Source organism: Coenobita brevimanus, chromosome 100, assembly GCF_032717465.1.
Source record: "Coenobita brevimanus isolate Jiangsu-jjx chromosome 100, ASM3271746v2, whole genome shotgun sequence".
Lineage (NCBI taxonomy): Eukaryota > Metazoa > Arthropoda > Malacostraca > Decapoda > Coenobitidae > Coenobita > Coenobita brevimanus.
This window is the reverse complement of record NC_137053.1, coordinates 54,039,903-54,067,095: the sequence shown is the minus strand read 5'-3', so window position 1 is coordinate 54,067,095 and position 27,193 is coordinate 54,039,903. Positions and strand designations below refer to the sequence as shown.

The 27,193-nt window shown below is 39.6% G+C and overlaps 1 protein-coding gene across 1 annotated transcript in view; it reads left to right on the top strand.

Annotated features, from left to right (window-relative positions):
* Positions 1 to 27,193, top strand: part of LOC145414591 (sodium channel protein 1 brain-like) — a 1,229,691-nt gene that overhangs the window by 574,765 nt on the left and 627,733 nt on the right. Inside the window, exons 17-19 of the mRNA XM_080284113.1 lie at positions 3,162 to 3,257; positions 4,509 to 4,822; positions 9,610 to 9,681. Coding sequence (XP_080140239.1) covers positions 3,162 to 3,257; positions 4,509 to 4,822; positions 9,610 to 9,681 — 482 coding nt within the window. The remainder of the gene's footprint in view (positions 1 to 3,161; positions 3,258 to 4,508; positions 4,823 to 9,609; positions 9,682 to 27,193) is intronic.

The following is a 27,193-nucleotide window of genomic DNA, read 5'->3' as shown; positions in this document are numbered from 1 at the left end:
AGTAAGTTTTAAGGAGTGTAAAGCACCATTTGATGTACAGTGATAATGGGAGTGATAAGGAAGGGATCCAAGTCTTAGGAGTTAAGGCAAGGGAAAGTGGTCTCCAATCCATCTCTAACATTGTAGGTCACCTGGAGGACACTGTGAAGAGTGTGGTGTCACTGTGTGGGCAGTTTAAGATGTCAGGCAGGCTTTATATTGCAATATTAATGTGTGCATACAGTTTGCCCTTTCCATATAAGCCATGTATGGGTCACAGTTCAAGGCCACTGTGTAAAGCCTGACCATACAACTCAAGAATTTGCAATACAGGGGGTCACCGGATACCAGCACCTTGAACATAATTCTTTGTCTGTTCACTCGATGTAGTGCTTCTCTCAGGTGTCTGCCCTTTCCTCTCCTCCCTCCATTCCTTCCTTCCTCTTCTGTCTTTCTTTACTTCATTCTTTCCTCGTCCTTCTGCCTACGAGTGACTTTACACTCCCTCTTTTGTCTTCCTTTCCTTCGTTCTTTCCTCTTCTTCTGCCTATGGGTGACTACACTGAGTGACAAGCCAAATGGTTTCCTGTGCACCAGGAAACCATTTACAATGCTGGGTGGTAACCATATAACCAAATTATGGCACCTGGTGGTTTAGTGGGTAATTGCGGCGCTTCAGTTGCATTGAGCTGGTGAAGGTTTATATCCAAGGGATGGTTGGGGTTATTGCTCACAGAATGCCACTCAGGGATGAGTGAGGCAGGTCACTTTCATCTTAAATGTCAGGACCAACATGCCTAGCCCCTGGCTTCTACGCTCCTCATGGGGCAAAGTAGGATTGGGTGATGGATGGATGGATGGATACAGTAAAAGTCCTGTAATCTAAATGGCACGGGATCAAGGGTCATTCAGACATTTTTTTTTTTTTTTTTTTTTTTTTTTTTTTTTTTTAACTATTGGGAGGAACCTTTGAAAACATTAGAAATATGTACATGATCATTAAATAAACACTTAAAATGATATGAGTTATTGTTTTAGATGCCGGAAATGCTTAGAAGTGTAGCTGAATAGTTGCGGGTAGGTACATCCAAGTTCAAGAGCAAGTCCAAGCCAGATAAACCCATAGATAAAGCCCAGAAAATTTTGAAAAATTTTTCCTTGAAAAATTCGGAATATTGGGATGTTCAGATTACACCGTGTAACAAAAAAAAAAAAAAAAAAATCTTTTTCTGTGTAATAAGTACTATTTCCGTATTTGTTTTGCTCCAAAACTATAGAGAACATATATTATCATCCTAAAATTTCACTTTTGTAAACAGGAGAGTGATTATTTATATTTACTAATTATCTGCAGAAAGAACGAGTGGGTTTGTGTTTTCCTTCGTGAGGAGCCAGAAGATGACACATAAATATGAAAAGTGGCATGTAACAATATTGAATACATAATGAATGAAATCATAGAAGTCTAGAAACGAACATTTTTTCACGATTTGCTATTGTATAGTAAATCACTTTCATGGACCAGCCCCCAAATATAGTCCCCCATCATGCTTATGTTATACTGTCCTTGGTATCTTCTCTCAAAGTCCCTTATATCTTGATAGAAGCATTCTCCTTGCTCTTCAGAATATGTACCCATGCTGTCCCTGAATTCATCAAGATGGGAATGAGGCATATGAATCTTGAGTGACACTTTACAGCCCATGGCACCATAGTTTTTTATGAGGTTGTCAGTCAGCTCCACATGGTCCTCATCCTTGTGATTTCCAAGAAAACCATGAACCATTGCTTTCAGGCTGTTCCAAGTCACTTTTTCCACTTTTGAAAGCTTGTTGGGAAAATCCATGCACTCCAGGATCTTCTTAACCTGTGGGCCAGCGAAAATACCAGCTTTGATTTTTGCCTCCGATAGCTGGGGAAAGAAGTCTCATAGGTACTGAAATGCCACTGACCACTTGTCCAGAGCCTTGACAGATTGTTTCATGAGGCCCAATTTGATGTGTAAAGGTGGCATTAGTACTTTTCTAGGGTCCACAAGTGGCTCCCATTTCACGTTGTCAAAATATGCCTTATAAGCTTCACACGTCTTGACAGATGCTTCAACAGAATATTTCTTCTTTCTCGTTTTAATAAATTGACGACAAATATAGCAAAATGCATCAGCTGAATTCTTACAACCTCTAGATGACATCTCTGAAATAATAGATGCATTCATGTTTCCAATGATTGAAAAAACAAAAACAGTGGTATAGAAATTAGAATACCACAAAATTAGCACATTTAATGTAAAAATCCACAATTCATCCATAATTCTATAAAGAATTGATATGTAATATAAATTTACAAGCCTTTCAACTAAGCTCCACTCAGACTGACTTCATTTAAACTGACAGAGCCCACACCCGGAAAGGTACTGCACGTCAGAAACGGTTCGTGTTCGAATAATGTGCTTCAGCCAGTCACCGAGCACAGCAAAATGACGTGCAATGCTAACATTGGCATACGCAGACACGTGTAAAATCATTTATGAAGTGAAGCTTTTCGTTCACTCAAGAACTCACCTCATTCTGCCTAGGTAGCCATTTTTCACGTGTTTTAGGTCATAAAAATCACTCTTCTAGTCACAAAAGCGAAGTCTGACAAGAGTAATAGCCATTTTTCATGGTTCTGAGACCAAAACTATCAGAAAATGACACCCACTAGCCAGGAACAAAAATTGTGTTACATAGTGTTATTGGTGGTCGGAATGGAGGACTTTTACTGTATATTGTTAAAACTTCAAGTAAGGTCTATACATCACTGTTCCACAACTGATAATCTTTACTAGTTCAATACATTTGAAACACATACTGTTACAGATGTGATGGCTGAACGTTTCACCAACTATAATAAAATAGTTTTGTGCTGTATTCTGTAATTATTTCTTCTGTTACATTCATTTGTATATTTCATACAATATTGTGCACTAGCTCCAATATTAACTTTCCTCAGTCATTAATTTGTGTTTTATCCACTCTTCACTTTAAGCGGAGTATGAGTTTTCTGCAAACACCGTATCATCCATTGCATTGACAAGACTTAATGATTTTCTTGACTTCATAAGTACTACATTCATCACATTCACTCAATGATTTCTGTACTCTTTCACTGTGTCTCTGTTGTGTTCACCCTCTCTTACCCAGCCAAGAGCATCTCCCTTTCGAGATTGACTCAAGGCCTTCAAGAAAATGGACACATGGACAAGAATACTGTAAATGGAAAGAGGGTTAAATTTCAAGGTAACGGTAGGAAGCCTTAAACCATGATTGGCATTGGTGCACTAGTTAGATTATCTTGATGTTCGTCCTTGTCCAAATGGCACGTAAATAGAGTTTCAAATTAAATGGAGTTATAGTAATGGTTAATACCATGCATAGTTGTAACGTAATAGATGTAACTTGAATACACCTCAAGTACTGTATTATTTTTATTCACATAGCAAATCAATGTAGCACATTAAATGTTTTTAATTGTTTCACCTTAACAGTAATCATTACAGTTTTCTCAAGGCTTGGTTAATTTACAGTAATATACCAGTAGTTATCTCTTTCTAAATCCTCATGTTTCAGCAGTACTTCTCTTTTTCTATTTTCAGTTTAAATGTTTGTTTTACAGTATTTTTTCCACCAGTAAAATGGACTGACTCCTAAATCACTTTCTTTTTTCTCCTTTTTTTTCTTTTTACATGTTTTAACCATATTTATGTGTGTCTTAGTCCAGTACTCCACTTGGCATCTTAGTTTTTTTTTTTTTTTTTTTTTTTTTTTTTTTTGTGATTACTGAAAACCTCTCTCTGCTGGTACCTAAAGTAGTGGCCATAATGCATAAGTTGTACTGCACACATCGGAATTTTGCTGTCTTTAGAAACAGATTGCACTAGGGTTTTCATATTCTCTTTTCAGTTTTGTTTATTATAGATTTAATGACATTAGAATGCCATATGCTGTAGTAATGTGCAGTATATATCAGACTTTGTATAAAGTTATTTTATGAGTTTGTTTACAATATAGCAGTGTAGATCAATAGGACGACAGTAAAACTGCACAGTTTTTTACATGTCATTAGTTATCAGAGTATAGTTGAAACACTAGTGTACGTGTTTTTACCTGACCTTTTGAACATTTACAGGGCAGCTGTCTCCAACTGCATTTCAAAGTTTTAACTCTCTTTTTGCTGTTATTATTACCTCTTCTACATTTTACTGTCTCTCAGACAAGTACAGTGTATGTGACATTAATTTGAGACATATATGAATTAGTGTATTCCCCTTTATGGATTTGGATTTGTCTTGATGTGAAAGACCCTGTTTCATTGTTTTGCTGTTTAAAGAAGCATGGCCTGTATCATGATACCACAACATTATGCATTGAATAATTTTTTTAAAAACTTTAAAGTGGTATTTATTAACATAATATAATTATGAGAAATAAGTACTGTGAAAACCCAGAAGCATGCTTCTGTATAAAATCACCCTAACCCTTCATCCTCAGGAGATGATGACCGACCCGAGATCATCGAGCTTTCTGATTTCAATGCAAGAGAATCCCAGTTTGCTTTCTGCACACCTCGGAGGCATGAGGAAGGTGGAAGAGAACAGGAGCTGGAGGGGTACCAGGAGCGCAGACCCCAATACCCACAAGAGTACAGCTTTCAGGAGGAATTCCAGGGGCATGAGCACAATTACCGAGAACTCCAGTTCCCAGAGGCAAATTTCTCAGAGGGCGAGGGTTTCAACAATGAGGATAGTGTTTCCCAAGTCAATCTCTCAGATGGCAACATTCCCAAGATGAAACAGCTGGATGAGGTGAGGCCTGATGGTTATGTGGGAGTGACATTCTTTTCATTCAGTGGTTTCATTTTACATCACCTACCAATGATGGAATAAGTTTGATTTGATGGTAAGTGTGGTATTTGCAGTTTACCCTAATGCATTCCTGTACTGTACAAATGCCCAAAGAAGTGATAACCTGATTCCCAGTACTTTTCGTCCAGAAAATGGTATCTGATAACTGCCACTGCCTAGTTATATTTCCCATACTGGATAGAGCAGTATTTAGTTAAACAACACCAAAAAGCAGTATGTAAGTGTTGATACTGTGTATGTCTCGCGTTACATGAGAGGAAACCACAATATTCCAAAGTTGAGACTCTAGCCATAAATGCCCAGCCTATTGCGCAATGGTTTCAGGATTAAAATGTGGAGAAACTCTCGTAATGCTTGTTTTACATCCTAAATCGACAGTACTGATGGGAAAATGTCAGGTAAAATTAAATCTGTAGTTAAAAGTAATATCCATATCATAAGTGTCATCACATCATGAAAATAAACATCTAAAAGTATATTCTTATCCACATTTAAATCTCTGTGTGGAATGAAATTCAGGCGGGAAAACAAAGCTGTCAGTGCAAAACCATGTGCACCGTGAACAAACAGTTGAGTAATAAATGGCAACAAAGAAGGCTGTCCGCTGGATTTAGTAAAACATGAGATTATTGGAGAACAACTATACTCTTTTACCATTACTTGGCCCAGATTCTCATCCTTTTGCAGCTTATCTCACATAGTCCAGTGGAGACAGGACAATACTATGGCTCCACAGTATTTCCAAAGCACTTTTTCCTGACTAGTATCATAATGTAGTACAGTAGAACCTCGGACCTCGAACACAATCCGTTCTGGAAGGCTGTTCCAGGACCGAATTGGTCAAGGACCTAAATAATTTTCCTGATAAGAAATAATGTATATCATTTTAATCCGTTCCAAGACCCCAGATGCTTACCTATTTAATTTTTCTTATGTTATATCATACATAAAATTGCATGGTTAAAGAGTAAATAAGACATAGAAAGTAAAACAATACATAAAATATTGCACAAGAAGACTAAACTGAACTAAATTTGATATTATTTACCTTTTTGGTGGCGAGTTTTTGGCGCACGTTGATGGTGGTGAGGGAGGGAAAGGGAGGATGGAACTTATTGCTTGGAAGGGGAGTCCCCTTCCATAAAAACTTGGGGTAACTGGCCTTTGGGTGTTCTCTCTCTTTTGACTCTCTTGGGTTTGGGTAACTCTGCTTCAGGATTTTCTTTTCTTTTACTGTCTTTGACCAGAAACCTGTCCAATGTGATTTGTTTTTGCCTACGTCTTAACACTTTACGGAAGTGACTCATGAGAGTGTCATTGAAAAGGTTTAGTGTTCTGTTGGCTTCACCTTTATCAGGGTAATATTTTTCCATAAAACTTCGAAGATCACCCCACTTTCCACACATTTCTTGGAACAATGAAGTTGGTGCATCCTCCCTTGCATCCTCTTCCCCTGAAGACATTTCCTTCACCAAAGTCTTTGTCTGCTCATTTTGGAGGTGTACAAGTTCTTCGGTGTTAAGCTCAGTACAATGTTCCTCCAAAAGCTCTTCCACATCATCATTGTCCATCTCCAAGCCCAAACTTGGGCCCAGAGACACAATATCCTCAAGAATTTTATCATCACCAATATCCTCAGCAACTCCAGCACTCGTACCCGTAGCTTCAGCAGCCTGGAAGCCTTCAAAGTCTCTCTCTGTAACACAATCTGGCCACAGTTTCCTCCATGCTGAGTTCATTGTTCTATAACTCACTTCGTTCCAGGCTTGATCAACAAGATTTATGCAACGAAGGATGTTGAAGTGATCTTTCCAGAAGTCTCTGAGGGTCAGTTCCGTGTCATTGGTCACTTCAAAACACCTTTGAAACAGGAATTTTGTATACAGTGTCTTGAAGTTTGAAATCACTTGCTGGTCCATGGGTTGGATTAAAGGTGTTGTGTTAGGGGGTAGGAACCTTACTTTGATGAAATCAAACTCTGCACCTAAGTCATCCTCCAAACCTGGAGGGTGAGCAGGAGCATTGTCTATCAGAAGAAGGCATTTCAAAGGCAAATTTTTTTCTTGCAAATATTTTTTAACACTGGGTGCAAACACTTCGACAATCCAGTCAGTAAAATATTGCCTGGTCAGCCAAGCCTTGGGATTAGACCTCCATATAACAGCCAATTTACTCTTCATAACATTGTTTGCTTTGAAAGTCCTCGGATTCTCTGAATGATAAACAAGCAGTGGTTTGACCTTAAAATCACCGCTTGCATTGCCACAAAGCAAGAGTGTGAATCTATCCTTCATTGGCTTGTATCCTGGCAGTGTTTTTTCTTCACGAGTAATGTAGGTCCTTTTGGGCATTTTTTTCCAAAATAACCCTGTTTCATCGCAATTGAACACTTGTTGCGGAACACAACCCTCAGCCTTGACATAATTGCTAAACTCGACCTTAAATTTCTCGGCCGCTTTTTGGTCTGCACTCGCCGCCTCCCCATGATGAACCACACTGTGTATGCCACTTCTCCTTTTGAACTATTCAAACCACCCTCTGCTTGTTTTAAAATCAAAAGTTTCAGCACTGGTACCAGGGCTTTCCTTTACGAGGTGACTGTATATTTCTCTTGCCTTTTCACAAATTATATCCTCACTAACACTGTCTCCTGCTAACTGTTTCTCATTGATGAAGATAAGCAATAATTTTTCCACGTCTTCAATTATTTGTGGTCTTTGCTTAGAAACTAAAAACGATCCTTTGGCAACATTGGTTGCTTTAATAGCATCTTTGTTTTTCAGTATGGTACTAATGGTCGATTTGGCCATGCCATACTCTCTGGCCAGGTCAGACACTCGAACACCCTCTTCATACTTTGCGATTAATTCTTTCTTAAAATCTATTGTTTTCCGCACTACTTTCCTCTTTTCACTGCCAGTAGCAGTACTGGATGAACTTGCTTTCTTTGGAGCCATTATTAGGGGCTAATACTGCACTGAATCAAGAAAAATGTGAAGCACAGCAGGACGACCACGTTGACGAACAACAAAGGTGGATGCGTGACTGTCGCTCGGCTTGTCGCTTGGGTCCTCCGTCGGCCAGCTTCCCTTCGTTCAGCTACGTTCGGGTTGGTCGAGGTCCGATATTTTGGTCGACCTTTGGAGCAAAAATTTCATGAGTTTTTTGGTCGAGGTCCGATTTGTTCAACATGTGAGACCTTCGAGGTCCGAGGTTCCACTGTACTGTATTTATATGTTTCTACACCTCGGCATTCAGGATGGAAGTTTGGCAGTTTTAGACCAAGCAAAAAGGGTAGTAATTTCTGCCAGCGATGAAATTTCTACAAGTAATTGAATCTATAGGGCAGTCTCGTAAAAGAAGATGGATAAGGTGGTGGTCAAAACCAGGCGTGACGATAAAGAGAACTAAAGACTAAGTTGGTGGGGAAAAAGTGGGGGGAGTGTGACAATGAAGGACATAGAGATACACCTCCCCTCATCCTGTGATCATGACTGACAAATGGGCAGCAGGCTGGTGCTTGGGTGTGACTGAAAACGTTCCAGATATCACATACTATTTAAATATTGTTGTTAATCTGAAATACTGAAGATGAACCTTGAGTAATATTTTCACAAGATCATCCATCCATCCATCCATCCATCATCCAATCCTACATTGCCCCATGAGGAGCATAGGAGCCTGGGGCTAGGCAATTGGTCCCAACATTTAAGATGAGAGTGAATTTAAGATAAAATGGCTTTTATTTCTTCAACACCATAAATTATGTTTGGACGGCAGGCAAGTTATGGAAAACAGTAAAGAAAGATTGCCAGTCTCTGGGAGTTTTGTCCGAAACTTAAAGAAAGCGAGTCATCGCTTGTTTTGGTGATCGTACAGTACAGTGCTAAGGTTGTCTTCACTTAAAAATGCATTTTGTCTTCATTCTTATCCTTATGATACATTTCCATTTCAAACATTTCACATTGAGAGTAATTATTGCTAGTTCTAGCTTATGTATATACATAGTACAGTAATAATTAAAATCTAATTATGGCAGGTAAATGCATGCATATTTCATAACAGTCCTCTTTTATCTTTCCTATAGATATATGTATGCCATTCAAGATACAGTACTAAAACAACCTTCTTGAATGTTACATAAATATATGAAAAAATTTATCAGCAAGTCAGATGCTACCTTTCATTTTAGTACTTTATTTATTTATATATTTATTTATTTAATTATTTACAGATCACTCTTTAGAAACATTTGCATAATTTGCATGTCTTTCATTATTTGAATGAATTATTTTTGCATCACACAGGTGAAATATGTTTGTTCACTTCATTAGCATCAGTGCCACTGATGAAAAGTCATTCCTGTAGATAATATTGGTTAGTAGCATTAAAAGTTTGACACATATTTAACTTAGTAAAGAAACTGTTCTTTTTATATACCAGTATGTTAATTTCCCTAAGGCAGATTTGTCTTCATAAGTCTGTTACACAGAGTAGATGTAGTTGTGCCACTGTGCTGAGAATGTGGATAATCCTAATTCCTCTGTGTTTTAATGACCATGTAGCTATGCTTTTGAAACTTTTATTATAATAATTCACCTTCATATTCTAGTGCTCATGTTCACTACCTGCTGATACCTGAATCCAGTCTGGTTCTTACCCATCCTCCAGATTATATTCATAATAATCTGGTAAGGTTTCTAAGGATCTTGACTGTTGGTTTTCAGGTGAGCTTCGATCCCCAGGCCAAAGTCAGAAAAGGAGAACCAAACGGGGGACCCAAGGCTAAGCACTGGCAGGTGAGCATGTACCTAGAAAGAAAAGCAAGAGAGAAAAGAAATTGCCCGGAAATACAGACTTTAGAAAAATAAGATGGATAGGGGAGAGAGAGAGAGAATGAAAAATTAGAGAAAGGGACAGTGTATTGATAAGGAGCTGGAGAAAGATGATATAAAGAAAGGAAATACAGCACATGTGTGTGTGTGTGTGTGTGTGTGTATTTACCTATTTGTATTTACCTATTTGTAGTATACAGGAATTGAGCAATGCTCGTGTTGTCCTGTCTCCATATCCACATTTATCAAGTCTTCCTTTACACACATGAATGTTTTTCTCATGCACCACCTCTTTGTCTAAGTCGTTCCAAATATTTAAGAATATATATACACGGAATGTACTATGCTCGTGGGTTTCCGTCGCTGTTTCTCAATAAGTCGAATTTAACTTTAAACTCGTTTAAGTTTTTAGACTGGATGGTCTCTTTGTCCAGGCTATTCCATAAGTCTATACTTCTGTAAGGAAAGCTATATTTCTTGATATCCTTCAAGCTGCTTGACTTTTTCAATTTCATTCCATGTCCTCTTGTTGCTCTCTTATCCCATACAAACAGATCTTCTTTGTCAATTTTATCTACTCCCACCATGGTCCTGAACACCGCAATCATGTCTCCCCTCTTTCTCCTTTCCTCTAACGAAGGCAAATCCAGTTTTTCCAGCCTCTCTCTGTATGACAGGTCTGTCAGACTGGGGACCATCTTGGTTGCTGTTCTTTGTATTCTCTCAATCTTGTTTATATCTTTCTTTTTGTGTGGGGACCACACTACCGCTGCATATTCTAACCTGGGGCGGATCATGGCCACTATCAATTTTTTCATCATTTCCTCATCCATATAATGAAATGCTACTCTTATGTTAGTCAAGAGCTTATAAGTCTCTCCAACTATCTTGTTAATGTGCTTTTCTGGTGACAAACTATCTTGGACCAGCACTCCCAAATCTTTCTCTTCTCTCCTGTTTGTGATTAATTCATAACCCAAAAAATAATTCAGTGATGGTCTCCTGGTACTTTTACTCATTTCCAATATTTTACATTTCTTTACATTAAATTTCATTTCCCACGTCCGGCTCCAATTGTGTATCCTATCCAAATCCTCCTGCAGTATTTTACAATCCTCCTCAACCTCTATCTTCCTCAAGATCTTTACATCATCAGCAAACAGACTCGCATAACTGTTCACTCCATCTACCATATCATTTACATAAATCAGGAACATTACTGGCGCCAACACTGAGCCTTGAGGGACTCCACTTGTTACTTCCCTCCATCCAGACATCTTTTCCTTTATTACTGTCCTCATTTGTCTGTCTCTCAAAAAGTCTCTCATCCATTCCAGAAGTTTCCCCTTTAGTCCTCCTATATATTCTAGTTTCCACATTAGCCTCTTATGAGGTACCTTGTCAAAGGCCTTTTCTAAGTCTAAGTACACACAATCCACCCAACCATCTCTCTCCTGTACCACATCAATCACTCTTGAGTAAAAGCTCAACAAGTTTGAAACACATGACCTTCCACTTCTGAATCCAAACTGGCATTCAGCCAAAATATTCATCTCTTCCAGTTATTTTATCCATCTGTCTTTCAGGATTCTCTCACACAATTTTGCGACCATGCTGGTTAGAGACACTGGTCTATAATTCAGGGGTTCTTCCCTGTTTCCTCCCTTGTAAATTGGTACCACATTTGCCCTCTTCCATTCTTTTGGCACTTTCCCCTCTTCCAGTGAGCATACGATTAAACTGTGAATTTTATCCGCCAGTTGTTCTCTGCATTCCTTCAGTACCCAATTAGAAATTCCATCAGGTCCTGGGGCTTTCCTTACATCTTGAGTTTCCAGTAATTTATACACTTCATGCACCTCCACTTTTATATCTTTCATCACCGGAACATTTCTAATCACTCCCTCCCCTTCCACAAGCTCCTTTTCTTTAGTGAAAACTGACTGGAAACGTTTGTTCATTATTTCTGCTTGCATTGCCGCATCCTTAAAGACCTCTCCATCTACTTTCAGCTTGGTGATTCCTTCCTTTTGTTTCAGTTTGCCATTAACAAATCTATAAAACAGTTTGGGTTCATCCTTGCATTTGTCAATTATACCTTTTTCAAAATTCCTTTCTTCTTCTCTACGTATTCTTGTGTATTCATTTCTTGTTCTTTTATATTCTTCCTTTGTTCTGTTGTTACCTCTCTTTCTCCAATTGTTCCACGCCTTATCTCTCTCTTTTTTGGCTATCGTACACCTTCTATTAAACCACTCCTTTTTCCTGTTTTCTTTCCCTCTTACTCTTGGTACAAATTTTTCCACTCCTAAATTATAGAGGTCTAGAAAGATATCCCACTTCCTCTGTATCTCTCTTGTTTCTCTGAATTTTCTCCAATCCGCATTTTCAAAAAAGTTTCTGAATCCTGTAAAATTTGCTTTGCCAAAGTTGTATCTTCCCTGTCTATGAAGCTCGTCTCTTGGCTCGACGTTTCCTATTAACATCTGGAACTCATTGACCACGTGATCACTTTTTCCCAAAGGACAGAGATATTCCAATGATTCTATTACATCGGGTTCTTTGGTGAAATCGAACCTTGCTGGTGTGTCCTCACCTCGAAACCGTGTCTCTTCTTTGACCCACTGCGTCATCACATTATTCATTATTATATTTAATAACATAGTACCCCACGAATCCTCGCCGCCTCCCGAGTACCATTCCTCCCAGTTCACCTCTTTACAATTAAAGTCACCCACCAAAATTATATTATTGCTTTTCTCAATTATTTTTTGCAAGTAGCTAGCCATATCTGACAACATCTCATGGTATTCGTCATTCTTCCATGCTCTCGTCTTTGGGGGAACATACACTACCGCCATATCTCTCTTAACATTCTCTCCAGTTTCTAATTTCATATATATCACTTCAGCCCTGCCTTCTCCCATTTCCACAGTATCTACATTTATGTTGTTCTTCATTGCTATCATCACTCCTCCTCCCTTTTTTTCTTTTCTGTCTTTTCTCCACAGTTTGTATTTACCATCTCCCAAATGAACATCAATATCTTCTCTTAATTTGGTCTCTACAAAGCACATGACATCAGGTTCATGTTCTCTCAAGAAATCATTAATTTCGATCCTTGTCGATATGAAACCATCAACATTAGTATATATCACCTTCAAATTATTTTTGACATTATTAATACCCTCTTCTCTCCTACTCTCTGTCTGTACCACTTCCTCAACTTCTGATCTTTCACAACCATCCCCCCTAGTTTCCTTCACTTCTATTTCCTTAAATACCATTTCCTTACTTTCATATCCAATACTCTCCAAAAAAAAGTATTACGTTCTTCCTCTGTCCTCTTATCATTTTTTCCTTTACTTCTTCCTTTAATGATTTTAAAACTTCTCTTTCTTCTTCATTCAGATCTTTTCTTATTATAATATTTTCCATCCCCGCCTCTTTGCTTAATTTCCAGGTCACTTTAAGTATCTCATTTATTACACTTTCTGATGTAAACTTGACTCTCATTGGTCTTGTTTCCCCTTTCTTATAAGGCCCTATCCTCCTTACTTCCTCAATTTCTTTTACCCACTTGTCTCCTTCAGGGTCAATCTTGCCTAATATTCCTCTCACCATGTTCGTGTCTCTCTCGAGTCTTGCGAACCTAACCTTTTCTTCCTCTTCCCTGTTTCCAAATACTACCACACATCTGTTCCTTTCTACAGTTTCTCTCACTATTTTCTCTTTTTTCTTCAGTATTTTCACTACATTTTCTTCCATTTCTTTCTTGTTCATTTCCCTTTCTTCCTGGATGATCTCTCTTAAGCTGACCACTTCTTTCTGTTCTTCTTCTACGTGTGCCCACTTTGCCTTGTGTTCTTCTAGTACATTACTCACCTTCTCCGTTTTATTAGTACTCTCTTCAAGTTTCCTTCTCAGTTCAACATTTTCCCTCTTCAAATTCTTAATCTCTTCATTGGCTGTTTCGTTGGACTGGATTAGACTCTGTATGGTGGTTTCCGTATTTCCTGACACATCCTTTATCACTAGATTCTCTACTTTTTTTTCAAGTTCACTAATCCTCATAATTAATGTTTTCACCAGGTCCATGACATTAGTATTAGCATCAAATCCTTGAAATTCCATTCCCTCATTGTTTATATTTTCGGCCATCTTTAACGTACCGGTAAAGTACCTAAACAGCTGTTACCGAATAAGCCACAAACATTCATGTATACTATTGCCAACAAATCTTTACATTTTTGGTAGTCTACCAACTTTCATTATTTTAAATTTAAAGAAAGACCCTAGGAGACAGGACAGACAAAATTCCTGAAACTACTCAAGGTTAGGAGCGATGCCTGGGACGACCTCTCTCTCCGGCTGTTCGTGTGTGTGTGTGTATTTACCTATTTGTAGTATACAGGAATTGAGCAATGCTCGTGTTGTCCTGTCTCCATATCCACATTTATCAAGTCTACCTTTACACACATGAATGTTTTTCTCATGCACCACCTCTTTGTCTAAGTCGTTCCAAATATTTAAGAATATACCTAATTGTGATATACACGGAATGTACCATGCTCGTGGGTTTCCGTCGTTGTTTCTCAATAAGTCAGATTTAACTTTAAACTCGTTTATGTTTTTAGACTGGACGATCTCTTTGTCCAGGCTATTCCATAAGTCTATACTTCTGTAAGGAAAGCTATATTTCTTGATATCCTTCAAGCAGCTTGACTTTTTCAATTTCATTCCATGTCCTCTTGTTGCTCTCTTATCCCATACAAACAGATCTTCTTTGTCAATTTTATCTACTCCCACCATGGTCCTGAACACCGCAATCATGTCTCCCCTCTTTCTCCTTTCCTCTAACGAAGGCAAATCCAGTTTTTCCAGCCTCTCTCTGTATGACAGGTCTGTCAGACTGGGGACCATCTTGGTTGCTGTTCTTTGTATTCTCTCAATCTTGTTTATATCTTTCTTTTTGTGTGGGGACCACACTACCGCTGCATATTCTAACCGGGGGCGGATCATGGCCACTATCAATTTTTTCATCATTTCCTCATCCATATAATGAAATGCTACTCTTATGTTAGTCAAGAGCTTATAAGTCTCTCCAACTACCTTGTTAATGTGCTTTTCTGGTGACAAACTATCTTGGACCAGCACTCCCATATCTTTCTCTTCTCTCCTTTTTGTGATTAATTCATTACCCAAAAAATAATTCAGTGATGGTCTCCTGGTACTTTTACCCATTTCCAATATTTTACATTTCTTTACATTAAATTTCATTTCCCACGTCCGGCTCCAATTGTGTATCCTATCCAAATCCTCCTGCAGTATTTTACAATCCTCCTCAACCTCTATCTTCCTCAAGATCTTTACATCATCAGCAAACAGACTCGCATAACTGTTCACTCCATCTACCATATCATTTACATAAATCAGGAACATTACTGGCGCCAACACTGAGCCTTGAGGGACTCCACTTGTTACTTCCCTCCATCCAGACATCTTTTCCTTTATTACTGTCCTCATTTGTCTGTCTCTCAAAAAGTCTCTCATCCATTCCAGAAGTTTCCCCTTTAGTCCTCCTATATATTCTAGTTTCCACATTAGTCTCTTATGAGGTACCTTGTCAAAGGCCTTCTCTAAGTCTGAGTACACACAATCCACCCAACCATCTCTCTCCTGTACCACATCAATCGCTCTTGAGTAAAAGCTCAACAAGTTTGAAACACATGACCTTCCACTTCTGAATCCAAACTGACATTCAGCCAAAATATTCATCTCTTCCAGATATTTTATCCATCTGTCTTTCAGGATTCTCTCACACAATTTTGCGACCATGCTGGTTAGAGACACTGGTCTATAATTCAGGGGTTCTTCCCTGTTTCCTCCCTTGTAAATTGGTACCACATTTGCCCTCTTCCATTCTTTTGGCACTTTCCCCTCTTCCAGTGAGCATACAATTAAGCTGTGAATTTTATCCGCCAGTTGTTCTCTGCATTCCTTCAGTACCCAATTAGAAATTCCATCAGGTCCTGGGGCTTTCCTTACATCTTGAGTTTCCAGTAATTTATACACTTCCTGCACCTCCACTTTTATATCTTTCATCACCGGAACATTTCTAATCACTCCCTCCCCTTCCACAAGCTCCTTTTCTTTAGTGAAAACTGACTGGAAACGTTTGTTCATTATTTCTGCTTGCATTGCCGCATCATTAAAGACCTCTCTATCTACTTTCAGCTTGGTGATTCCTTCCTTTTGTTTCAGTTTGCCATTAACAAATCTATAAAACAGTTTGGGTTCATCCTTGCATTTGTCAATTATACCTTTTTCAAAATTCCTTTCTTCTTCCCTACGTATTCTTGTGTATTCGTTTCTTGTTCTTTTATATTCTTCCTTTGTTCTGTCGTTACCTCTCTTTCTCCAATTGTTCCACGCCTTATCTCTCTCTTTTTTGGCTATCATACACCTTCTATTAAACCACTCCTTTTTCCTGTTTTCTTTCCCTCTTACTCTTGGTACAAATTTTTCCACTCCCAAATTATAGAGGTCTAGAAAGATATCCCACTTCCTCTGTATCTCTCTTGTTTCTCTGAATTTTCTCCAATCCGCATTTTCAAAAAAGTTTCTCAATCCTGTAAAATTTGCTTTGCCAAAGTTGTATCTTCCCTGTCTATGAAGCTCGTCTCTTGGCTCGACGTTTCCTATTAACATCTGGAACTCAATGACCACGTGATCACTTTTTCCCAAAGGACAGAGATATTCCAATGATTCTATTACATCAGGTTCTTTGGTGAACAGTAAATCTAACCTTGCTGGTGTGTCCTCACCTCGAAACCGTGTCTCTTCTTTGACCCACTGCATCATCACATTATTCATTATTATATTTAATAACATAGTACCCCACGAATCCTCGCCGCCTCCCGAGTACCATTCCTCCCAGTTCACCTCTTTACAATTAAAGTCACCCACCAAAATTATATTATTGCTTTTCTCAATTATTTTTTGCAAGTAGCTGTGTGTATGTGTGCGCGCACATGCACCCACAGCTCTGCCATCATACAAATTAAGATTAATAGCAATGAATGGATGTTAAAAGTCCCAGCATTGCATACATAGCTACCTTCAAGCAGCAGTTGTCATTGTATAAGACAGGTGTCACATGATGTTGAATATGGAAGTTGTGTCCTTGTATGCTGTTGGCTACCTATTACAGTATATGTACTTCAGTAGATATGTCAGATTTTTTTTTTTTTCACTCTGGCCGTTATGTAAGGTTAGATTCACTGTATAGTTACATCAGAGTTTCAGGATCTTTACAGAAATTGAGGCTCTAGTATTGAAGTACTTGTATGTTAAAGTAAGCATGGATAAAGCTGAAACAGGTGAGGACAGGTTATAGAAGAATCCTGTAAAGGTATTAGCTTTACATTCTTGCTCATAGGTAATGCTCCAAAAACAGGTAAAACTTGAATATATATTTGTCATTTTTTTTCATTGTTGTAGATAGATTTTGATAAATTTGATCTTTCTTCTGTAACCTCTACACAGTTCTGAAGATATAATTCTCTTGAAGTAATATGTAATTTTATTTGCTTGCTACCTATATTCCTCTTCCCTCAGGGTGCCAAGACTTCAAAAGAAGTTAAGAAGCTAGATAGCAAGGATCCCTCAAAAACTAATGAAGTATCTATCTTTAACATTTATACAGTAGAGTACAGCTGCCATAAAATGCTTTCTTTAATTTTGCTTACATTTTGTATATCATGGGAAAACCCAGTGCTTTTGCTTAGCTTGCTAATACAATATAATACATTTCAGTCAGAAGGTTGTACCATATGTGAATATGTGGTAAACAGAATGCCTATTAAGACACAGTATTGTACTCTAATAAACATTAAATGTGTGAAACTGTAAGTTTGGTGACATAGATAATAATTTAGTATTAGTTTCAGCATATGAGTTTGGGAGAGTGTGTAAGAATTGGAATCTAAAGGTGAATGTAGGGAAGAGTAAAGTTATGGTCTTTGAGAGAAGTGAAGTCAGTGAATGTACAGTGAGGTTGGATGAGGAGGAAATGGAAAGTGTGAGTGCATTTAAGTACTTGGGTAGTGTGATCAGTAAGGATGGAAGTTTGGAGCATGAAGTACTTGAAAGGGTACAACAAGGAAGAAAGGTTGCTGGTTCCTTGAAATCAGTGATAAGAAACAGGGAATTGAGCATGGAAGTGAAAATGTTATTACATGACAGTACTGTGATACCAACTCTAATGTATGGAAGTGAAGCTTGGACCTTGTTGTAGGGACAGAAGTGAAGAGTGAGAGCAGTGGAAATGAGTTACTTGAGAGGAGCATGTGGAGTCACATGGAGAGATAGACTGACAAATAAGGATGTGAAGGAGCGTTGTGATGTCGATGTGGATGTGATAGGAAGCATTAGGAGAAACATATCTAGGTGGTTTGGCCATGTGGAGAGGATGGAGAGTGAGGGACTGACCAGGAGATTGTATGTAAGTGAGGTGGAGGGGGGGGAGAGGGAGGGGGAGGCCAAGGATGAGATGGAGGGATGGAGTGGAGAGGTATATGAGAGAGGGGGGTGTGAGCTTGGAGCAGGGCTGTGAAATGGCGGGGGACAGGGGGAATTGGAGGTGATTTGTTTGTGGCCACCCCTTATGGGATTAAGGCTTCTGGCAATAGACAGATAGGTAGTTTCAGCTTATGCAGTTGTTAGTCATAGGAATTTAAATGTTGCCATCATTTTCAGTAGGTTTACCCTACATGCCTCTCCTTGAAGAATGATGCTGATGGCTTGAGATTGTGAAGGAAGTAAACGATTATAAAACCATCACCTTCCCCATGATATCAACTCTGATATGTTTTCAAGACTGGGTTGCAGTTGAATTTGCTGTGCATGGCTCCACACCTAATATCCAGGCCACTGCACTAAATAAACTGCCTTGAAACTGTTGTTTAATAGTGCTTTAGCATGTTAATCACTCTACTCCATTAGAGAGGTGTTGCTTTTATAAAGTTAACATTGCTTACAGTAGTGACAGTGCAAGATGCATCATTATTTGGAAGCTGGAAATGAGTGGACACATGAATTGTTGAATATTCTGGTTGGCCATAATGATAATAATTAATTTCCTTCATACATTAATCCCTGCTGTGCAGTGATCTCTTTGCTGCCATTGACTTAGCTGTGGAGAGGCCTCTTGTTGTGAAGGTGTTTAAAGCAGTCTCCATTAACCCCTTCATTGAGATTGTCTTGTATATTTTATTCTTCCCACAGTCCTAACTTTTTTTTCCCGCCAAATGATGTGCTAATATCTTGCTGTTAGTGGAATTGTATTCATCTTTGGGGAGACCTCTCATAGCTAATGGTTTAAGTACTAGCACATTCATATTTTCCAACCTCCTCAGTTCTGTACCTTGTGTCTGTACTCTTTCACCATTACTATATGTACAAGTATGTTGCTTCCCCCTTTGTATTTCTCACCCAGCCCTTCAGTTTTTTCTTTTTCTTTTCTTGTTCTTTGTGCTTTTATGAATCCTTATGTATTGGGGTGTATAAAAGCCTGTGTTGCTTAGAGGCAATGTGGGAATCCTCTCTTTGGCCCAGTGGTAGCGTGCGCGCCAGTGAAGCGCGGGGGCCTGAGATCAAATCCCAGCCAGACCAGTGATTAATTTTCTAAGTTTCGGTTTGGGCCTTTTACATTGGTGGCAGCAGTGGGATGTGAAGCGAGGCCTTGAGAGCATTGATGTTGTTGTTGACAGCCTTACATCATGGGGTTGAGCTGTCTCTGTGGTTCATGGGCTTCCCCAGTGGTGGCCTCCAGTGTGCTACATTACCATGTTCTTTCAAAACTGACCAAATTAATCACCAGGGAGAGAAAGGAGTGGTGTAATCGGGTATATAAAAGCCCACATTGCTTAGAGGCAATGTGGGGATCCTCACTTTGGCTCATTGGTAACGTGCGCGCCAGTGAAGCGCGGGGGCCTGAGATCGAATCCCGGCCAGACCAGTGATTAATTTGTTAAGTTTCAGTTTGGGCCTTTTACACTTACACCCACAGTAGTGAAGCAAAAGTGAGTGCTTTGTTTTTAGTGGTGTGTGTGTGTGTGTGTGTGTGTGTGTGTGTGTGTGTGTGTGTGTATTTACCTAGTTGTGACATACATGAAATGAGCTACACTCATGGGGTCCTGTCTCTGTTTCTCGATAAGTCAGATTTTGCTTTGAGGTCATTTAAGTTTTTAGACTGGATGATCTCTTTGTCTAGGCTATTCCATAGGTCTGTGCATCTGTATGGAAAACTATATTCTTGATATCCTCCAAGCAACTTGGCATTTTAAGTTTCACTCTGTGTCCTTTTGTTACTCTCCCATCCCATACAAACAGATCTTCTCTGTCAGTTTTTTCTTCTCCCATCCCAGCCCTGAACACTGCAATCATGTCGTCCCTCTCTCTCCTTTCATCTAAGGAAGGCAGGTCTAGTTTTTCCAGCCTTTCCCAGTATGACTTATCTGCCAAGCTAGGGACCCTCATGGTTGCTGTTCTTTGTATTCTCTCGATCTTGTTTATATCTTTCTTTTTATTTGGGGAACACACTACTGCTGCATAGTCCAACCTGGGGTGGATCATGGCCACTATCAATTTTTTCATCATCTCCTCATCCATGTAATGAAATGCTACTCTTATGTTAGTAAAGAGATTATACATCTCTATCTTGTTAGTGTGTTTTTCAGGTGACAAATTATCCTGGACATGCATTCCCAAGTCCATCCTTTCTCTTGTTTTTATTATTGGTTCATTACCCATCATAAAATTCAGTGATGGTCTCTTGGTACTTCTACCCATTTCCAATGTTTTACCTTTTTTTTCAGGTGACAAATTATCCTGGACCAGCACTCCCAAGTCCATCCTTTCTCTTGTTTTTATGATTGGTTCATTTCCCATCATAAAATTCAGTGATGGTCTCTTGGTACTTCTACCCATTTCCAATGTTTTACCTTTTTTTGCGTTGAATTTCATTTCCCACATTTGGCTTCAATCATGAATCCTATCCAGGTCCTCGTGCAACATTTTACAGTCTTCTTCAGCTTCTACTTTCCTCATGATCTTTGCATTGTCATCAAACAGACTTGAATAACTGTTCATTCCATCTACTGTATCGTTTACATAAATCAAGAACATCACGGGCGCTAACACCGAGCTCTGTGGGACTCCACTTGTTACATCCCTCATCCAGACATTCTGTCTTTTATTACTGTCCTCATTTGTCTGTCTCTCAGGAAGTCTGTCATCCACTCTAAGAGGTTCCCCTGCGGTCCTCCTGTGTTCCAATTTCCATATTAGTCGCTTGTGGGGTACCTTGTCAAAGGCTTTCTCCAACTCTAACTACACACAATCTCTCTCCCATTGCATGTCTATCGTCCTGGAGTAGAAGCTCAACCAGGACACACACGACCTTCCACTTCTGAATTGAAACTCACTTTCAGCCAAAATGTCCATCTCCTCGAGATATTTTATCCTTCTATCTTTCAGGATTCTCTTGCACAGTTTTGCACCTTGCTGATTAGGGACACTAGTTTTTCCTTGTTCCCTCCCTTATAGATTGGTACCTTATTGGCCCACCTCTGTTCATGAGGCACTTTCCCTTCTTCCAGAGAACACACAATTAAACCGTGAATCTTATCCTCCAGTTGTTCTCTGCATTCCTTTAGTATCCAATTAGAGATCCTGTCTGGTCCTGGGGCCTTCGTCACATCTTGAGTTTCCAGTAATTTGTATATTTCTTGCACTTCAACTTTGACATCTTTTAACACCACATTTCTAGTCACTCCCTCCTCCTCCACAAAATCACTTTCTCTAGTGAAGACTGATTGGAGGCATTTGTTCATTAGTTCAGCTTGCATATCTGCATCTTTATAGACATTTCCTTCCATTTTCAGCTTGTTGATTCCTTTCTTTTGTTTCAATTTACCACTAATAACCCTGTAAAACAGTTAGGTTCTGCCTTGCATTTGTCAGCTATACCTTTTTCGAAGTTTCTTTCTTCCTTTCTACATATTCTTGTATATTCACTTGAAGTTCTTTTATAGTCTTCCTTTGTTCTGTCATTACCTGTCTTTCTCCATTTGTTCCATTGTGCATCCCTTTCTTTATTTGCTGTCATACACCGTTTGTTGAACCAGTCATTTCTCAAGTTCTCTTTCCCACTAACTTTTCCACACCCATATTTAGAAGTCTAGAAAGATATACCTTCTGTATCTCCTTTGTTTCCCAGAATTTTTGCCAATCTGCTTCTTTAAAAAATTTTCCCAGTCATATAAAGTTTACTTTCCCAAAGTTGTATATTTCATGCCTTTATAGCTCATCTCTTGTCTCTCCATTTCCATCTGCCATTTGGAACTTTTTCCATCTGTCATTTGGAACTCTGTCTCTACATGATCACTTTTTCATATAGGACATAGATATTTCAGAGATTCAATTGCATCAGGTTCTTTTGTTAGAATTTACCTAGTCTTGCTGGTGTGTCATTCCCCCTAACTCTTGTCTTTTTTTTTACCACTAGGTTATTACATTATCCATTGCTACATTTAATAGTATACTGTACAGCCCCACGAATCTTCACTACTTTCCTCCCAGTTTACCTCTTAACAATTGAAGTCACCCATCAGGATTATGTAGTTGCTTCTCTCAGTCACTTTCTGTAGGTATATAACCATGTCCGACAACATCTGATATTCCTCTTCATTCCATGCCCTTGTGTTGGGGGGGGACAAATGCTACTACGGTGTCTCTCTTGCCTTTCCCTCTGGTTTCTATTTTCATATTAATCACTTCAGCCATACCTTCTCCCAGTTCCACAGTATCCATATTTAGGCTGTTTTTCACTGCTGTCATCACTCCTCCCATTTTTTCCCTTCTCTCTTTTCCCCATAGTTTGTATTTCCCATTTCCCATTTGGATTTCAATATTCTCTCTTAGCTTGGTCTCTACGAAGCACATAATGTCTGGCTCATTTACCCTCAAGAAATTGTCTATTATTTCTAGCCTTGCAACTTTTTTTTTTTTTTTTTTTAAATGCTATCAAGAAGGTAAAGAGAGTAAGATAGGGTGCCAAACAAGTTAGTTGGGGAGTGAAAGATAAAAATGGTAGATTACTAGCAGAGAAGGGAGAAAAAGTGAGCAGATGGAAAGAACACTTTAATGAACTTTTGAACATAGAGAATGAACCTGATGCAAGTATAAGTGGCTGGGGAATGGCTGGGAGAAGGAGGGATGTGAGAAGAGAGGAGGAAATCAGTAGGACAGAAGTTGTGGAAGCAATGAAGAAAGTTAAAATAGGGAAAGCCCCAGGAACTGGTAGTGTGTGTGATGAAATGCTAAAGCACAGGCAAGAGATATTAATACAATGGATGTGGAAGATGTGCAGATTGGCCTGGGAGGAAGGTAGAGTCCCAGAGGATTGGAAGTCAGGTATAATTGTTCCCCTGTGCAAAGGAAAAGGGGAAAAAGAAGTGTGTGGTAATCATAGGGGCATTTGCCTTCTTAGTGTAATAGGAAAAGTATATGTTAGGATACTTATTGACAGAGTTAGGGAAATAACAGAGGAATTAGTTGGAGAAGAACAGGGAGGTTTTAGGAAGGGAAGAGGTTGTGTAGATCAGATATTCATTCTTAGATTTTTAGTGGATAAGTTTCTAGAGAAGAAAAAATTGTATGCAGCCTTCATGGATTTGGAGAAAGCATATGACAGGGTGGATAGACAAGGATTGCGGAAAGTATTAAGACTATATAAAGTAGATGGGAAGTTGTTGAAGGCTATGAAGAGTATGTATAAGGGTGCTAAGGCTGGAGTGCATGTGGATGGTGAACTGAGTGAATTTTTCTATTTGAAGGTTGGATTGAAACAAGGATGTGTCATGTCTCCATGGTTGTTTAGTCTGTATATAGATGGGGTGTAAAGAGATACAAGGTAGGGCAGTGGATGTTGGAGTGGCCCTGGTGAGAGAGGACATTGTTTGGAAACTCCCTGTACTGTTGTTTGCAGATGATACTGTGTGTTAAGTGAAGATGAAGGGGAGCTGCAAGGGTTGGTGGATGAGTTTGGGAGAGTGTGTAATAAACAGAATCTAAAGGTGAATGTAGGGAAGAGTAAAGTGATGGCCTTCGAGAGAAGTGAAGTCAGTGAATGTAGGGTGAGGCTGGATGAGGAGGAAATGGAGAATGTGAGTGCATTTAAGTACTTGGGTAGTGTGATGAATAAGGATGGAAGTTTAGAGGGTGAAGTGCTTGAAAGGGTACAACAAGGAAGAAAGGTTGCTGGTTCCTTGTAAGCAGTGATAAGAAACAGAGAAGTGAGCTCGGAAGTGAAAAAGCTACCACATGACAGTATTGTGATACCAACCCTGATGTATGGAAGTGTAGCTTGGACTTCGTTGAAGGGACAGAAGTCAAGAGTGAAAGCAGTGGAAATGAGTTGTTTGAGAGTAGCATGTGGAGTCACATGGAGACAGGCTGACAATGAGGAAATGAAGGAGTGTTGTGGTGTGGATTTGGATGTGATCTTAAGCGTTAGGAAAAACACATTAAGGTGGTTTGGCCTTGTGGAGAGGATGGAGAGTGAGAGACTGATGAAGAGAGTATATGTGAGTGAGGTGGAGGGGGGGGAGGGGGAGGGGGATGCCAATGATGAGGTGGAGGGATGGAGTGGAGAGGTATATGAGAGAAGGGGGGTGTGAGCTGGGAGCAAGGCAGTGAAATGGCGGAGGACAGAGCGACATGGGGGCGATTCTTTTGTTGCCACCCCTTACGGGATTATGGCATCTGGCGATAGATAGATAGATGAAGGAACCAAAGGCCAGGATCTTGCAGACTGTTCCTTCCAAGAAAAAAAAACAATACAAAAGAGAGCCAAATTTATGATCCGATCAATTCGAGATGCCTGGACACACTGCGTTTGAAAGACGAGATCATAGGAAGCAGGAAATAGAAGCAAAGGGAGACTGTTCCAGAGTTGACCTGTTGCATAAATGAAGGACTGGGAGTAGTGGTTAACTCTTGCAATAGAGAGTTGGACAGAAAAGGAATGAAAGTTTGTTGCTAGATGGGTGCTACGCGGCCATCGTAGAGGTAGAGGGATGCAGGCAGATAGTTCAGAGGAGCAGTGACCATTGAAGTAGTGATAGAAAAGAGATAAAGATGCAACGGTGCAGCGAAGAGACAGAGGTTGAAGGGAGCCAGTAAGAGGAGGAAAGTTAGTGAGACAAAAAAACATTGACTCCACCCTATTGAGAAGAGCTGTATGTGAGGAGCCTTCCCACACATGACAGTTGTACTCTAAACAGGGGGAAATAAAACCCGTGTATAAAGTCAGCAACTGTGCATGGGTAAAGAAGATACAGTGTCAGCTTAGCACACCTAATCTCTTGGAAGCAGATTTTACAAGAGATGTAATATGATCTTTCCAGGATAAGTCCTGAGTGAATGAAACCCCAGGCATGTTCAAGGATGATGCAGGATTGAGCTGAATATTATTAACCCCTACACCACGGGCTTGTTTACCAATTACTTGCGTGTCCCGCGGCGTTATTTGGGCTCCGACAGACTCTCAAAAAATATTTGCTAAAAATCAATTATTAGTCCTAGAATAATAAAATTATATATGCTTATAGCACATACCTTCAGCTTTCTCCTGGAATGATTGTTGAGCCTTCGTCAGTTTCCGTAGGACTTGTGGAGACCTCTGAAGTAGGGTAACTAAGTCTCCACTTTACACTTCCCGACAACCCGTTATATGATTACCACAGCCAGATACAAACACTATAAACACTATTCTACCATTTTCAAGTAGTTTGGGATCCATACTAAAAAAAAAACAGTGTGAAAGCAATGGAAATTACTAGCGCGTCTGATCGCCGCACTTGCGCTAGTTCGCTCTAGGCACTCTGTCATTTATTATTCATAAAACCCCTCACACTTTATATTTCTATTACTATATCACACTTATATATATCTGGAGTCTTTCTCCATAAGTTTCCTTCAGTCGTATTATTTTATTGTCACTGAAGTCATTCTACTTTTCAGTCAGTAAAATATGTAGAGAGCCACGGATTCACTCTCACTGTTATAACATAAATTATTTGTACTCATATTCTTATATTACTAATTACTTACATTACTATTTACATTTTCTATTCTATTTTCAATATTTACCCTTCTATTTTACTTACAATATGTTATTCACTGTCACTTTCAGTAAGATGAAACTATAATACACTGTTCAATCATATGAACTGAACATCCATTGCTTTCACCTGCTATTTACACATTATTTACACATTATTTTCAAATAATTCTGTTTCCACACTTGCACTGTTAGAACTGCTTCTGGCTGTGATAATTGAAGAAGCAGGTTACACACAGGGGAACCTGGCATTCAGCGCACTGCCAAGAGGTGCGTTTATGCTCAGGTGTGCGGCGTGTGGTATGCGCACATACCTGACACCTGCGAATCGCAGCCTTCCTTTTCCCTGTGGCAGGCATTAGCTCAAGTCTGTGCCGATCCATATACCCCCTCTGCTCAAGTCGGTCGGGAAGTGTAACTGGATGGCGCCTTGGAGTTGCTGCTTGCACCTTACCATATTTTTCCAGCAGCTGCTGGACACAAGTCCTGGCGAACAACCTCAGGGAGAAGGACTTGGGTGGCTTTACCTTCATCTTGTACAGGATGAAGGCGTTCAGCATCGTCATATCTATGAGATGCAGAAAAACTTTCCTGTACCACCTAGTATTCTTCCTGAGGCAGTCGATCTCACCAATCATCATGTCGGACTTGTCCACCAGCCGCATGTTTATATTATAGTCCAACACAGCATCAGGTTTCATCACAGGTTCGCCTGTCCTACGGTCGACCTTCCCACTGTCTCTCATCTCCCCCTTATGTACGGTGGTGAGCATGTGCACGACTCTCTTGTCATGCCACCGTATTGCCAGCATCTTCTCAGACTTGCGTAGGTGCACGTCTCCTCACTGCGAGTTTCCCGCCTCTGGGAATTTGGGGAAGTTGGCACGATTACTTTTCACAGTGCCGCAGGAGCCAATGCCGTGCTCAGAAAGGTATTTGGCAAGTTTTGGTGCTGTATAGTAGTTGTCTGTATACAGCACATGATTCCCACCAAAATACTTTTCTAGGAGCACTTTCACTACACAGCCTGAGAAGCCAAGGGGGTGTGTTTTATCGAGATCGACAGTGCTGGCTGAATATATGACGAAGTCAAGGATGTACCCCATCTTACAGTCGCACAGTACAAAGAACTTAATTCCAAAGCGATGGCGTTTGCTTGGAATGTACTGGACAAACCGAAGACGTCCTCTGAACAGAACCAAGGACTCATCAATGACAACCTTCTGAAATGGGTGGAAGAATGACATGAACTTATCCTTCATTCTGTTCAGAATCTCCCGGATCTTC